This window comes from Crinia signifera, chromosome 1, assembly GCF_055691185.1.
Source record: "Crinia signifera chromosome 1, ASM5569118v1, whole genome shotgun sequence".
Classification (NCBI taxonomy): Eukaryota; Metazoa; Chordata; class Amphibia; order Anura; family Myobatrachidae; genus Crinia; species Crinia signifera.
Genome location: NC_139217.1, coordinates 150,310,365 through 150,327,737, shown reverse-complemented (window position 1 = coordinate 150,327,737; position 17,373 = coordinate 150,310,365). Strand labels below are relative to the sequence as shown.

At 44.0% G+C, this 17,373-nt stretch overlaps 1 protein-coding gene across 4 annotated transcripts in view; it reads right to left on the bottom strand.

Moving 5' to 3' along the window:
* Positions 1-17,373, bottom strand: part of SLC4A4 (solute carrier family 4 member 4) — a 245,286-nt gene that overhangs the window by 188,734 nt on the left and 39,179 nt on the right. For all 4 annotated transcript variants that reach the window (XM_083174618.1, XM_083174619.1, XM_083174625.1 and 1 more), the window contains exon 2: positions 14,378-14,451. In XM_083174618.1, coding sequence (XP_083030744.1) covers positions 14,378-14,451 — 74 coding nt within the window. The remainder of the gene's footprint in view (positions 1-14,377; positions 14,452-17,373) is intronic.

The window sequence follows — 17,373 nt, the reverse complement described above, 5'->3', positions numbered from 1 at the left end:
AGTAGGTAGTGATTGCTGCCTGACCACTCTGATGTGTGTGTTTCTGTGACCACCTGTCTCTGCATGAAAGTCCCTAGAATTGTGGGTTCTTGAGCAGTTTGCTAGTGTGCCTATACATTAAAATGGCCCTGGCCACACTTCCAAAAAATGCAGCAACACACCCTTATATACATCTACAAAGGGCACCTAACAGGAGCTAGCGTACCCTCACAGTTACCATGCATAAAAACACTTGTCCGGGGCCCTGTCTGTGTGTACTACTTCGCATTCTACAGACTGAACTCATCCTGCATATATAGATTATACTGGTACTTCTTTACTTTCACGGCGCCACTAGATTAGATATCGCGGTCATCGCGGGGATTGAATGCACTAAAAAATCGGGTGCGACGCGATGCCCGCGATGCCCGCGATTTCCCATAGGACCAATGTTAAATTTCTCAATTGACCCGATTTTTATGTTCAATGCCTCAATTGACACGATTTTTCCATAGGAATCAATGTTAAATGGCCCACAGAGGCCAAATAGACACCCTGAAGTGTGAAATGGCCCCCACAATTGTTAACGCCACCCCACGATCAACGTGAACCCGAAGCGTGGCGAGCGCAGCGAGCCCGCGAGGGGCGGCGGTACGCGTCCTCCGACCTTTTCATACCCCCACTATCCACGTCGGCGTGGAGTTGAGAATATAATAGTGTGGCGAGCGCAGCGAGCCACCGAGCCCGAAGCGTGGCGAGCGCAGCGAGCCCCGCGAGGGGACGAGGATACCTGTGAAGCCCGCGAAGGGACGCGTTTACCTGTGAAGGTATCCGCGTCCCCTCGCGGGGCTCGCTGCGCTCGCCACGCTTCGGGCACGGTGGCTCGCTGCGCTCGCCACACTATTCTATTCTCAACTCCACGCCGACGTGGATAGTGGGGGTATGAAAAGGTCGGAGGACGCGTACCGCTGCGCTCGCCACGCTTCGGGTTCACGTTGATCGTGGGGTGGCGTTAACAATTGTGGGGGCCATTTCACACTTCAGGGTGGCTATTTGGCCTCTGTGGGCCATTTAACATTGTTTCCTATGGAAAAATCGTGTCAATTGAGGCATTGAACAGTAAAATCGGGTCAATTGAGAAATTTAACATTGGTCCCTATGGGAAATCGCGGGCATCGCGGGCATCGCGTCGCACCCGATTTTTAGTGCATTCAATTGCCGCGATGCCCGCGATTTCTAGTGGCGCCGTGAAAGTACAGAAGTACCATTATACTGATAGAAACTATAATAATGATATGTGCTGTAACAGATATAAACAACACAAGGCCATAGCAGTGCTGCCTCAAGCTGCTTTTCTAAGGCATATGTTAGACACCCTCAAGGCCACCGAGAGGGGGGGTGCGGGTAATAATTACCTGGGCCCGGGCTTGCTAGAGGGGCCTCTCCGTCCCTCCCTGGCGGCAGCAGCCCACACATACAGCACAGCACACATGCTGTAGATGTGTGCTGCTGCTGCTGAATGGGTGTCACTCGCTACAATATAAAACGTCTCTCAGCCACACCATAATCTCCTGCCTATTTCACTTTTAATCTTCTAATTACTCTGTGTAACAGTACATGCAAATAAAATCATAAACATATATGGGTACTTGTGTAATATTTGGGCGCCTGATTTTTTGATCGAGTCAGAAAAATCAAGTCGATCGCATCGCATGCAACCAAATCGCATGCGATGCGATCAATGCGATTTTTCCAAAGGATTCAATGTTAAATGGTCCTGTTCATACCCCCACTATCCAAGTGGGCACAGAGTTGATTTTATATAGTGTGGCGAGCCACCGAGCCCGAAGCGTGGCGAGCGCTGCGAGCCCCGCGAGGGGACGTGGAATACATTTTAAGTAATCCGCGTCCCATCGCGGGGCTCGCTGCGCTCGCCACGCTTCGGGCTCGGTGTCTCGCTGCGCTCGCCACACTATATAAAATCAACTGTATGCCCACTTGGATAGTGGGGGTATGAACAGGACCATTTAACATTGAATCCTATGGAAATATTGCGTTCATCGCATCGCATGCGATTAGGTTGCATGGGATGCAAACGACGCAATTTTCCCGAAAAATCGCATCCATCGCATCTGATTGTATGCCTTAAGTTAAGGCATACAATCAATCGCAGATATTACACATATATGGATGACGCAGGTATGTAGTGATATAGATGATGCAGGTATGAAGTGATATGGATGACACAGGTATGTAGTGATATGTCAATGGTCTAGTACAATTAACAATGCAAAATACACATAACTGTTTGATGAGCGCTTCTTCTAATGGAGTACCGTTCTAAAAAGCAAAAGTCTTCGGTAAAAGGTATTGCTGGTATTGCTAGTGGCAGGGAGGTGTTCATAAGGGTGGGCACAGCATTAGGGGGTGCCTGTGCACCCCTCAATGTGCGCACGCCTATGTAGAGGGAGCTGTTACAGGCAGCTCCCTCCATCACACTGCATCACTGTTGGATGCATGGTGGTATATTTACTAAAGTGCGGGTTTATAGAAGTGGACATGATGCCCGTAGCAACATCTTTAATCATGTTCTACATATAATTTATTTAGCACCTTCTAGAAGATCATTTCTAGAATCTGACTGGTTGCTATGGGCAACATATTCTTTTTATAAACCTACAGTTTAGTAACCTACCCCATGAACAGAGGCTCAAGTGGCAATATTGTCTCCCTGAGCGTTCAGCATTACTGGACCCACAGAAGTCACATAACTGTTCAGCAATTAAGGTCTATTATACGTGGATTACCAGGCAGAAAGTAAGTGCTGTTTAATCGCCTGGTAATTATCTAGTTATCTGCATCTTGCAAACGAACTCTTTCTGCCAAGCTCTGCGACTCAATTAACAAGAAACAAAACAGTAACTATGGGAAGTTTGCCAGCTTATTTTCTGTATAGCTACTAGCAACCAAGAAAATATTACTACAAGGCTCATAGATGAACACAAACAATGGAAAATATCCCATTTGTATTTGTATTACTGGCAGAAAGAAATACAGAGATCTAAAGACATAATTCATGTCAAAGCAATTAGTAATTCCTGGCTCCATCTTACTGACATGGCTTAATTTGTACCAGTGGCATTCTGGGAAACATGAACTGTGGACACTTACTGTATGTGCAATATTTTCCGATACGTAGGCAAGGCCATATTATTCATTAGGCTGATTAGGCTCAAGCACTTTGCTCTGTAGCAAGGTACAAACATACAGGCCTTAGTACAGTACGTATAGTACATGACCCGTAGTGTACATTTACATAGAACTCTGTAGTGCCATATCCATCGATGGCTATTCAGGAATGTACTATAGTTTTCATTAGTGTAGCAATCGCCACCCAGTGGTGAAGCAGTGTAATTACATACTTTGGATCACTTTACGCCATAGTACGCCATAGAAACATAGAAACATAGAATTTGACGGCAGATAAGAACCATTTGGCCCATCTAGTCTTCCCCTTTTTTTACCCTTCATGTAAACTCAACCCTTTTTAATCCTTATTTCTTTGTAAGGATATTCATATGCCTATCCCAAGCATGTTTAAATTGTTCTACTGTCTTAGCCTCTACCACCTCTGATGGGAGGCTATTCCACTTATCCACTACCCTTTCTGTGAAGAAATTCTTTCTAACATTTCCCCTGAACCTACCTCCCTCCAGTTTCAGTGCATGTCCTCGTGTTTTATTACTTCTTTTCTTTTGAAGAAAATTTCCCTCCTGTACTATGTTAAAAACCCTTGATATATTTGAAGATTTCGATCATGTCCCCCCTTTCCCTTCTCTGCTCCAAACTATACATGTTTAGATCTTTTAGTCTATCCAGGTAAGTTTTGTGATGTAGGCCATGCACCATTTTAGTTGCCCTTCTTTGTACACTCTCCAAAGTATTTATATCCTTCTGAAGATATAGTGCGTCTAAACGGGCCATTCTTATGGATGACAAGGAGACTTGGATGGCGATACTACAGCAACTATCGGCATGGCTACATCTATAGTCAGTTGAGTTCTATTGTGAGACAATGTGTGATTGTGGGGGGGGGCACAGAGGACCAATAGCGCACTGGTACTATTTAAAAAGAGAAAAAAGGAAGAACAGTTTCACGGTAATGAAAGCGGTCAGCAGACTGTGATACCTATTTACTAAGCATTAGAGAGAGATAAAGTGGAGAGAGATAAAGAACCAGCAAATCAGATTCTAACAGCCGTGTGTTTGAAAAATGTTTCAAAGCTGTGTTTTGGCCTGATATCACCGATGGTCATTATCACAGTATCCAACTAGCATCTGATGTTATTGGCGGAAATATTGACCTGCGATTAGGCAAAAACACATGGGGTTCTGGGTAAAGGTCTATACACACTGGGCGATTTTGCTCAGTGTGTATGAATAACGATGATGGGGAAAATTGCTGGGCTGAAAATAGTTCTGTGCATACACACCAAGCAATTTTTGTCCGTTTTAGTGATTTCTCGGGGGTGGACGACTTTTTATAGCAGGACGCTATGGAAAGCCATCCACACTGTCTCTCATCTGCTGGTATTACAGCGGGGCCAGCGATAATGCAGGAGAATGCATCAGTGCTGACCGTTGCCCTGTACACACTGAGCAGCTTTTGAGCTAAAAGCAGCTCAAAAGACAAAACTGAGCGGCTTTCAGCTCAGAGTCGCCCAGTGTGTATGGGCCTTAAGTCCTGGTGGGACCCGGTCGGCTGCTTATCGGGGATTATGCTTTCCTTTACTCAGTCACAGTCAGTTTATATGGGACCCTGGGCTCGGGGCTAATACAACATCACCTCTTTTCATTTTTAGAAGCTATAGTAAATGAACCCCTTAGGCTGGGGCCACACTTAGCGTATTAGTGTACATAGCCTCCTATGCAGTCGCCCACATATATGCGGAAGGGCCGCAACCGCCAGACGGTGGGTTTACCAGATTTCAAGGTGAACACATACATTTTAATGCAGAATGAAGACCTGGGGAGGTGGCAGCCATGCAAAAGAGCTAAAAGGCCAAAGGTGAAGGCGCAGATAAATAATAAAACAAAAGGTGTTATGTGATTATTTTAATATTGCCTTTGCAGGAGGGCCATAGCTCCCACTGTAAAGTACAATATTACTTAAAACACAAGCTATCAATCCTGCACCCACTGCCCAGGCCTGGGGTGTCCTGGAGAGAGGGACCCCTTTATTTTTGGGAGTCCTCATTTCCCCAAGAACTCCCGGCCTGGACTGACTAGTTAGAGTGGGTAATGCTTTGGCCATGGGACCCCGTCAAGTGTGTCCCCTGGCTATGGCATTACACCCCGCTGCTGGTTCCTGAAATATAGTGGAGCCCCACTCATTCCATCCCCATATTTTGGAAAGCAGGGCCGGTTCCATGAGACTGTTGCTGGTTACTAAAGTAATAGGGACCCCCTACTCATTTTGTCTCCTGTATTTTGGGAACCAGGGCCGGCTCCAAGAGCCCGATGCTGGTACCCACTTATTTTTTCTGCCAAAAACGGTATCCTGATAAAACACAATGTATGATCACAAGAAAGTGTATCCTGCCAAACAGGTCCTGTTCGACTGCATCTGGCTAAATGTAATGTGTGACCCAAGCCTTAGAGCCTGATTCTGAATCGCCCCCCTCAGCGTTGTCAGGCAGCAGGGAGGAGGCAGTGCACTGACTCACCTCTCTCCATCTCCCACTGAGCTACTGCAGCAGTGACATTTTTTTTCTTATAAAAACTTTATTTGCAGTCGGCCAAAGAGACAGAGTTAAGTGGTGAAAAAGATACTGGCAGCTATAGATGGATAAGACACCACGCCTCTTAGTAACACCTGGGACACTGCATAGTCTTAGTGACCCAGGTGCAGCACTGCTAGTCTCGCATGCTAATAGCGCTAGCAGTCTGAAGGCAGAGCCAATTCCCTTAGTATTTACAAAGAATTTATATTTTACAGGGATTTTCTTTGCCTCTTTTATTTGGCCCCCTTTATCTCTCTTTAGTACATAGACCCCACAGTCACTAAAAGGTCGCAATTGTGATTGACCCGCACTGTATCTAGTCTTGGAATTGTGCTGCACATTCCTAGATGGTGAATGGGGGTGGCTATTCACATGCACAAAAATGGTCCGTCATATTGTCTTGTTCTGGGAGTTCTGTGGCTGTGTTGCAGAACTGGTTGCGAACTCAAGTGCTTAATCACTCACATTGGAGGCCATACTCTGATGAGGAATCTGCTCATACAGTAGCATGGGGCTTGTGAAGTTTTGACAGTGTGGCCTTTAGCCGGATCTAAGGATTCACCAAGCAGTATTTCTGCATCTAAAGACAATCAAAAAGAGTGTCCTGGCCCTTGCAAATACAGACGCACAATAAGGAAAGGTCTTGTACATACCTCCCAACAGATTTTGGCAAGTCAGTCTTGGTTTTGGGACTGTCCAGCTTTCCCACCCGACGGCAGCAGTGGGGGGAAAACTGGAAGAGAGGGACAGGAAACATGCCAGCAGCTCACAGAGAGCTGGCCATGCCCCCTTATCGTTAGAAATTATGGTGTGGCCTCATGGGCAGTGCCATGACCATGCCCCCTTGCCGTGAGATCGCTGCCACTTTTTTTTTATTGAGAACCGAAGGCACGCACGTTTGTCCCTCATTGACACTGGCAGTGGCAAACACTATGCACTAAAAGCTGCACTGTTGCTTCAGCTGGGTGCCAGACGGGGCCCCAACAGTCGGGATCCCGACAGGCATTCACCCAACATCGGGATCCCGAATGTCAAAACACTGACGGCCACCTGCTATTTTCCCTCGTGGGGGTACCAGCGTGGCGAGCGCAGCGAGCCCGCAAGGGGTTTAGTTGCGCTCACCATGCTGTCTGGGTCCGGCCAGTCGGGATCCCGACGTCGGGATAATGACTGTCGGACCCCTATACCACACCCCTTCAGTTAACATTGGGGGGTTTCTGCAGAGAAGAATGCCCTATTTGCAGTATGGAAGAAATCAAAAGTTTGCAACATTCAAGTTGGTGTAAGTTTAAAAAAAATGTTATAAACTAAAACACAATCAGGTCATGTTTTCTAGATGTTTTTAATTAAGCACATTAGGTAAATCCACAGACAAAACTCCTAAAAAAACATGACCTGCTGGCAATACTTGAGGACTGGAGTTGAGAACCACTGAATCATGGCATGACATTTAATATAGGTGGAGGTTGGTTGTCCTGTTTTTGTTGTGGCCTCTGGTTTCCCTGACAACCTCCATAGACTAATTTATTGTGTAACTAAAGTAAATGAAATTATTGTTTATAATATAACTGTTAAGCACCATGGAAGACACACACATCTATATTGGGCTCCTAACAGATTTTTTTTTTTTTTTTTTTAACAATGAATGTAGTAAGGACGTAGAATCTACGTCACAACTATTAATCTGAGTTAGTGTAACTAAGTGAACTCAGTTTAAAATTGCAACATTATCAGGTGTGTTCAGTCACACAGCATCTTGGAATGACTCCAAGTATATTGCTATAGGAAAGGCAAACATTCATGTAACTTTTTCATATCAGGCCTGAATCAACAACACTATCACTTTTATTTAGCTACAAAGTGATCGGAATTATCTAGATTAAATGAAAGAAACCTTAGAGAAACCTTCGTAAACACATCATTACAGAACTCTGTTCACCTATGTTCACCTAAATGATGCCATGAAACCCCCCCCACCCCCCACCCCCACCCCACCCCACCACCAGTTGTCACTAAAACTTTCACCTTCAGAATCTCCTGGAGGAGAGCAACGCAAAATTGGCAACTATGAATTGTCTCCATTCTCATGAATTTTGGTTCAGCCTACAAAATGGCTGCCTCCGTATTGTTCATATGTCATAGGAGCAGTTTACATATGACTGACAGAGAAAGCCTTCCTTGGACACATTTTAAGAGTAATTGTAGCTTTATTAGCATAAGGTACAAATGTAACTGAGGGAGGCATTCAAGAATGTAAGTTTCCTTTTTTTTTTTTATTAAACAAACAGCTGTAGTCTGTAGGGAACAGTCTGTAAATTATTAAAATAAAAAGTGGAAAAAGCTGAAAGTACCTATAACTTGTTAGGGGGAATATAAAGTTACACAAAAACAGCTTTTCAGCAGATTTATAATTAAATTTTCTTTAAAACCTGCTCCTGAGCCCGCTTTTTTATGACGCTGCTTCTGTAATTGTGTATAATAGATTCACAGCTGTCTCTGACCTCATTGCTTCCAAACCTGCTTCCTACTGACAGACAGCAAACATTACAATGCAGCCAGATGCTCCTCAATACAAAGCTAGCACGATAAACTTACTGCAATGCTGGGTTCGTAATAAAATCTGGAAGCATGCCAGTCACAATGAGCTACCTTATAAACAGATGTATTCACCCTTATCCCTATTGTGAATTTTCCACTGTAGCAAAAGACTTGTCAGACTTGATTTGAAACACAGCACTTTAATCCGTCGGACTGACAAGGCGAGATGACTGAGCAAGAGGTAAAAAACTTGGGGAGGTGTGTTTATGATTTCTGACTTTCTATGAATTACTACAAGTTTAACATTTTATATATATATATATATATATATATATATATATATATATATATACACACACTGGATGCGGCGGCACTCAGTACAAATAATTCACCAAACAGACGCCTTTGGACGTCCAAAGGCGTCTGTTTGGTGAATTATTTGTACTGAGTGCCGCCGCATCCAGTGTGTGTATCGGAGTGACTGTCGTGCACGCCGCACGGAAGGCACCAGGAACGTTTCCACTAGTAAACAGCGAGTGCCGGGCTCCTGATCGGATATATATATATATATATATATATATATATAGCAATGTAGTAGGGGCGGCACTCCAAGCAGATGGTTTAAAACGAAACAGTTCAGCAATGATGCGGTGCCCTCCAGTATGTGACAGTGTTTCTGACACCGATGTATGGTTGTGGGGGACGGCGGCACTCGCAAAATGAAGACACAGGAGACCACTTTCTCACAACGTTTCGGGGCTGTGTTGCCCCTTTATCAAGTGCAAAAAACCAACGGTTGGTTTTTTGCACTTGATAAAGGGGCAACACAGCCCCGAAACGTTGTGAGAAAGTGGTCTCCTGTGTCTTCATTTTGCGAGTGCCGCCGTCCCCCACAACCATATATATATATATATATATATATATATATATACATATTAATGTGAATGTAGCCAATGAGATACTGCAAACATAACTAAACACACCTGCGCAGGGTTTGGTGTAAATGTATTACATTAGTACATTGTCTCTCACACTGGGTAATGTGGAACCCATCTTCGGATGTACAGGGAGATACATCCCTGCAATAGGAATTAATATTACAATGGGCAGGAATAATCTGTATTGGGGTGGCGACTGGGACTGTTCTACAAAACAGGGGTAAGTAACCTGTTTTATAGATAAGCCCAGAGGGGGTAGGAGAGGGGGGTCGTCGGAGGCTAAAAATCCGGTAAAACCCCCGTTTTCTGGGGTTTTACCGCATTTCCTAAATGAATGTCTGGCCGCGGCATGAACACATAACAGGGTATCGCCACCTTTGCCTATGAGCTTCTTATCGCCGCCCACTGCCTCCACTGACCCCCCCTCTCCCCCTCCCTCTGGCTTACCTTGCTGCAGGTCCTCCTGGACCCGGAAGTTAAACCCCTCCTCCCCCTAGCAACGCAGCCGGACATCCTTCCGGCTGCAGGGGGGAGGAGGAGGAGCCAGGAAAGCCTGCTTAGCTGTCCCCTGCATGAGGGGAGGAGGCGCCCAGGGAGGTGACGGAGACCCCCCGAACACCACATTACAGGTATCGCGGGGGGCCTCTGTCACCGCAGTGCGATGCTATGTTGTTAATACATATGCGCTACCATCGCGGCATCCTGCCTTTAAGGCCCATACACACACACATACAGGGTAATTTTTGCCTCTTTTCAAAGCGATCTGTTTGGATTGCTTAGAAAAAAAACAAAATTAGCTTTGTGTGTACACCCCATAGCAATTGCGATGTACAGTCCCTTATCCGTGCATTTAACATCTGTATTGAAGTTAAGTGACATTACAGGGATTTCTTATTCCAAGTGCATAAATGCACTATGGGCGGTATTCAATGTGAATAGCGGCGACGTGCAGCAAATCCTGTTTAGGATTCGCTGCACATTCGCCACTGGTCGCCGCGTTCCGGAGCCTCGCCAGCTCCGGTATTCAACGAGTCAGGGGCTCGCTGCCCCTGACCGGCGAATATGAGCTCCTGCGGCGAACGCCGCAGGGAGCCTGAGGACGGTGGCAGGCAGGGAGATGGAAGTCTCCCTGCCTGCCCCACAACGTTTGTGGGGGGGAGGTGGGCTCCCCGGGAGCCAGGCAGCACAAGCTGCCCCCCGGGGGTGCCAGCAGGGGACCGGGCATATTCACTATACCTGATCATGAATATGTAATGATCGGGTGAAGTGAACATATGAATATCTAATGAGCGGCTCGGCTCCTGCGCCCCCTGCTGGCTGGTCAGTGTAAAAAAAAAAAAAAAATTTAAATTAAATATATATTCATGTGCTTACAGCACATGAATAAAAATAGCATGCCCCTCCTCAGAATAAAATTCCAGATTTTTTGACACCAATTGTAAAAAACAAAACTCTTTATTTTAAAAGTTCACCTTCCACTTCACCATAAAAAGATAGCGATTGCTACTCGGTGAATCATGGCGAAAAAAACCTTGAAATGTATTCGCCATCTGGTCATTGAATAGGGTGATTCACCGTTTTAGTCAGAAATTCGCCTTACAGCACAAAATCGCCATAAAAACCTGGCGAATCAGCCTCATTGAATACCGCCCTATGACTGTCAATCAAATATGACTTTGGTTGACATGCAGCATTCTCATTGATTGCCGCATGTAATCATTGTACTGCCAAGAACTATTGTGTACGGTGCATTCACAGGTGCCACTGCCAAATCACTCGGCTGTCATTTACTGTTGAGGTCTAGGACTAAAATTGAGTCAGTGTCTAAACTGCAAAATGCAGTAAGTCATAGGTCTACTCATTGCTAGAGCTGAAAGGTTGTGACACTGAAGTGGGAATATTATTTCAAAAGATATAGTTAATATGTAATTAAGAACTTTTACAAATAGTAAAATTAAAGGGGTTCTGGTATAGATGACAGACAATGGGCCAGATGCACTGAGCTTCAAAAAGTGATAAAATGGAGAGTGATAAACAACCAATCAGCACCTGTCTGACATTTTTCAAACACAGTCTGTGACATAGCAGGTAGGAGCTGATTGGCTGGCTGTTTCTCACTCTCCATTTTATCAATTTTGAAGCTTAGTGCATCTGGCCCAATGTCTAGGTCGACAGTCACTAGGTCAACACATAAGGATGGTCGACATATCCTAGGTCAACAGTGACAGAAGGTCGACACAAGCTAACATGTACATGGTTGACACATTTATAAGCACTTATAAGCACTGTCAACCTAGACATTTTTAACCCAGGGACTGGATACCCATTAAAAGATGGTTAAGAACTAGTATCCTAATTGGCAGTAAACTATATTATTGTTTAAATTGGGTAGTAATTATCAATAATCAATATAATTTTTTTATACCCACAAACAAATTACTTTTAAATACACATGGGCTCTACATTATGGGGTTATTCTGGTCTGTTCGCAAGACCATACGTTTGCACGGGGACCGATGTTTTGCATATGAGCACGCGCAGCCCCATTTCTGCGCATGTGCGTGTGGCCACGGTGAACAGACTGTTCGCTGGGCGCATGCACCCAAGGCTGCGGGCAGGGGCATGGAGTGCCGGCGTATAGTTACGCCCATGGGAGCATCCAGCGTTTCATGGGCGTTCCCATGGAAATCGCCCGGTGACATGGGCACCAAGGGGCGGGCAGCTGGCATCACTGGATATCAGCTGCTCGCCCACTTCCTTCTGAATGCCCACGCCAATCTAAGGTTACCACAGAGTAACCTTAGATGTGCGTGTGCCTTCCACATCATTTGATGGTCGGTGACCATCGAATGATGTGGGTGTTCCCCCTTAGCCTGCAAATAGATGTTTATGTTAAACATCCATTCACAGCCTGTGCATACGAATGCGGCGTGTGAGGGGGGCGTGCATATCGTCATTCGCAGGGCGGCGTCTGGTGGACTTGCAAGGCTGCAAATTCGCAGCCTTTCGAATCAACCACAATAAGGTCTAATGGGGGAACTAGTTCTACTGAATATATAGCCTATATGGTCAATCTGATCATACATTATTTTACTGATTTGCATTGCACAGAGAACTGTTGTGGAAAAAGCAGACTGAACTTTGATCATATAAAATCAAATATTCAGTATATGACCAATAATAAATCTCCTGGCCTCTACAAGTGACATACAGTAGTTGTCAGAGCTGCCCATGTACAAAACTGTGCCTGCCAATAAAACATTTTGCAAAAAAAAAACCCATTGTATAATTACATAGTGTGAGCATTAGTTGCGTGTGTACGCGCATGCACGTGCATGCTATTTTTAATCAACGCCAACAACATGAGAAGAATTAAGTACAGGCTCAAAATAGACAGCTTTTTCCAGATCGTTCATGTGTTGAACAGTAAATCTCCTATTTTATCTTTCTTAAGAAAATTCTCTTGGCCATTATCCAGTCTGCAGAATGCAGCATGAACAGTCACTGTAACATCTCTCAGCTTAGAGCAAATATTCTGCAGGTTCCGATGAAGAATATAAAACTCAGACAACCGGCCAGAGTCACTTGTTGGCATTATTTCCAGCTCTTACAGTTTAGTGTTTTATGGATTAGAAGAAAAGGTTGCTATCTACTTATATACCTACCACAAAAATATATCAATGTCATAAATGCACATATTATGAAAATAATAGTTTGAACTATGCATGTACTGTGCCAGCTAGTAGGAACGGTGCTTCAAACACCAATGGGTGGGGGGTGGATTTACTAAGGCATATAACCTTCCTTAAAGGAAAAATAACGATTTTGTCATGGTAATTAAAATATTACTTTACAGGAATCTACTCTTAGTATTTTCTTACAGCTTTGGAATACTGTAAGTGTTTGTTTCCGTTTTTACGCTCAGTAAGCTTACAAGGAATAAGTTGCAGGAGTTATATTCTTTATTTTCATTGGCTTACACTGATTTTGGAGTGGATAACACAGATCCAATGCCCTGGTATAAAGTTATGTGTCTTTGCGGGTCAAAGCTTTAGAATTGATATAAAGTAAAATATATATTTTTATTATTCTCATTATACTGTATATACATTTTCTAGTCCAGAAGGTGCAATATTATTTGGTAGTGGAATATGTTAGTCAAATGATAAGGTAGTGAATCTTGTCCCATCAACTTTTTCACATTAAAATGTGTTGTTTGTGGGTTTTTTCATTCATATAGGTTAACCTGACCCCAATTAAAGTTAGCAGCAGTGTTACTGTATATATCCATTCCGTAAGGGAAATCACTTTCATGCACCTGAGTGATATCAATAAACGAAGGAGCCGATTCAGACTCATTTGGATTGGGCCGAATTCATCCCCAGTGTTTGGGGTGTCCGCATGCACAAACCCCGGAAGCAAAGGATTTCGGCGAGTTTCACACTTGTCCTTAGTGGGCGGAATGGGGGCGGAATGGGGCTGGAGCAGGGCAATGGCCAGAATTTTATAGGTGTGCCCATTAAAACACTGGACGTTCCAATGCACACGCTTGACATCAGCGCCCAGCCCGAATTCGGCCATCTCCGGCAAAGATAAAAGTCAATCTAGACTGATTTTTATCTGCGGGAAATTAATCATTTCATGGTCAGCGAATGATTTCTTGCTCGTGCGGACACACCCCCTCGCATGCTAGTGAGGCAGGGGGGCTGGTGTTCGGGCGTTCGGGCAGGCGTGTTTACCTATTGCACAGGTCCGAATCAGGCCCTATGTGTACATCTGCCACTATACCCACACACAAATATACACATATATATATATATATATATATATATATATATATATATATATATATAGCCAAGGGTGTTGTGGGGGCACTCACAGGACTTGGTCAGATAACGAAGACAGGAGACAGTAATGTCAAGCGACGTTTCGGTCTATTTAATCGACCTTTTTCAAGCTATATATATTTACATTTGGAATATACAGTTCAGTCAGCATTGGGGAATTCTCATGCAAAAAAGAAATATCACATTAAAATACAACCCTTAATATGTATATAGAGGGAGATACATACAGTATGTGATAAATTATACAGTTATGTGTATAGAATACCAGGAGACAGCATATACTGGTGCTTACCTTCCACCTCCTCTTCGTCACACACATGCTTCAGGAACGAAGCCCCTCGGTCCAGCACCGCCTCATCTTCCATCCTGTAGTAGTAATAGAGAAAGAAAGAGTGCTCAGACCTTTCCTTGAGTGAGCTGCCTGACAAGCCCCTACTATTACGCAAGTTGGCATGGGCACCCACGCTCATATTATCTGAACAGGCCTTCTCCTTTTTCTGGTCTCCGAAAACCCCTTTAGGTAAGTCCACTTAGACTGCCTTGTGATTAAGATGGCCAGTGCAGCTACAATCCTAGAGCATTAGTGCTGACAGGTGTAACAAAAGCATAATCCCAGCAGAAAACATGAATTCCTTTTTAGGTTTCAAATAAACAATTAGGATATTCCATTTTGCCCCCCAAAAATTTGTAGCGGTCCATGGATTCTCTACAGGGCAGATCCAGGCATGGTGCAGACATGACAGGTACACCAGCACACAGGCGTACAAACACATGAGAGAGGAAGCTGAGGCTTACACTAGACCCTTAATACTTGTGTGCTCTGTGTCACATGCCGAGATGCCGGGATGACAGAAAGCTGACATATGAGGATTAGTACAGCTAACCAAGATGCAACTTATAAAGGTGCTGGGCATCCAGGGCTACCCTGATGTTAGTCACAGCCTTTAACTGTAGCCACATGTCCCAGGGCACATTGATGAGTTACAGAAGATGTGTAACTATATATGTGAATATGCATATTTATATATTATGGTTGTCATTTTACTAAGTTTGAAAGGGATACGGTCATTAGGTCTACACCAACTAGGTCGACAAGCATTGAGTCGACACCACTAGGTCAACAGGCAGCAAGGTTGACATGGGTTTAGGTCGACATGGGTCAAGGTCGACATGTGTCTAGGTCAACATGGGTCTAGGTCGAGAGGTCATTAGGTTGACATGGGCTAGGTCAACAGTCAAAAGGTCGACATGAGGTTTTTCACTGTTTTTTGAGCCGACATGTGCCGGCATGCGGTATTTCATGCCCTACCATCCACTAGGGCGTGGTCGGAGAATAAAATAGTGTGCCGAGCGTATGCGGTGCTCTTCACACTGTGTCCATGTCGACATTCGGGTAAAAAAAATGTGAAAAACCCCATGTCAACCTTTTGACTGTCGACCTTGCCCATGTCGACCTAATGATTGTGTCGACCTAATGTCCTGTTGACCTAGACACATGTCGACCTTGACCCATGTCGATCTAGACCCATGTCGACCTTGCTGCCTGATGACCCAATGCTTGTCGACCTAGCTGCTGTAGACCTAACAACCAACACCCATTTGAAAAGTAAGTACTAAGAAGATTTTAAGGTATCCTGTAAGAGAATTGTAGCAACTAATGTTATGTTATCAACAGCAGGAAGACAAGCACAAGATTTATTGTAACACTAAATACAGTATGGGCAAGATGTAATAAGCTGCAAAAAGTGATAAAGTGGAGAGTGAAAAACAACCAGCCAATCATCTCCTACTTGTCCTTTTTCAAACACAGCCTGTAACATGGCAGTTCAGAGCTGATTGGTTGGTGGTTTATCAATCTCCATTTTATCCCTTTTCAAGTTTAGTACATATAGCGGCCCTATATGATATGCTGCAACCTTGCAGATCCCATTTGCTACAAATATCAAATAGGGTTTTAGTTTTATTAATTCAATTACGGTTTTACTTTTATTTATATAAGTTAGTTGAATCGTTAATTATCTGAATATACAAGTTCTGCCTAACGTTTGGCTTTTACTTTCCAAATTATCCAAAATCTATGTAATTGGTCTCATGTACTTGAGGGGTAGATGTATGAATCAGTGATAAAAGAGGAGAAGAATGTGAGAGGAGAAGTGGCCCATGGCAACCAATCAGCTGCTCTGTATAATTTTATATTATACAAATTATAAATGTTACTTCAGTGCTGATTGGTTGCCATGAGCCACTTCTCCTCTGGCTCACGTCTCCTTCCTTATCACTGCTTCATACATCTACCCCTATATAACAAATCACATGGTACAAAAAGTTTTATGTTCCAAAATGACTTCATTATGACATAGCAGTAAAACCCTAATTGGTGGTGATGCCCATAACAACCAGTTATATTCCACCTATCAGTATCTATTGCTTTCTAGAATATGAGAAACAGGATCTGATTGGTTGCTATAGGTGACACCTCCACTGCCCGTCTGAACAACCTAAATGAGGAGGACAGTGTATGGGTAAAGGCAAAGGCGTAACTACCATTGGTGCAAGGGGTGCAACTGCTATGGGGCCCAGAGCTGAAGGGGGCCCATCTTTACAGTCTAAGGTATATGTGCTATATTCATTTATTACCAACAGTTGCTAAATAGGGGGCCCATACAAACTTTTGCTTTGGGGCCTATGAATGTCTAGTTACGCCTCTGGGTAAAGGGATGTGGAGATTTAAGATCCTGAAAATAATCTGCCACTAGTGGCAGAGGACACTTTCGTTGAAAAACATCTGGAAAAACAGGGTGCCCAAATCTCTAGCTCTAGGGTGGGAGAAGGAGACACATCAGAAGAGCAGCATGTTGTTCTTCAGGCTTGGGTGTGTGACACCCATACAGTATCTAGTCACTGCACAGCTCATATACCTCCTCCATGTGGAAGCACCCGTTTAATTACTGTAGTAATAAACAGTAATTACAATATAATTATAATGTACCTAAAATACTTATCTATTATTGCATGTTTATAGAAATATAAACAGGGAAATTGCAAAGACAAAAAAGCTTTGTGTAGAACACAAAATAGGGTTATATTCGATTGGCAGAATAGGAGTAGTCAACATGAACATATTACCTAGAGTCTTCTACCTCCTTTAAACTGTACCCATTTCCGTCCCTCGCTCATGGTTTATTACCTTACAGTGAATGGTCAGAGACTATATATGATCACAAACCCGGGTTTAAACATGATATCCTCTATAGGAGGAAACATCAGGGGGGAACCCAGCCACCACAT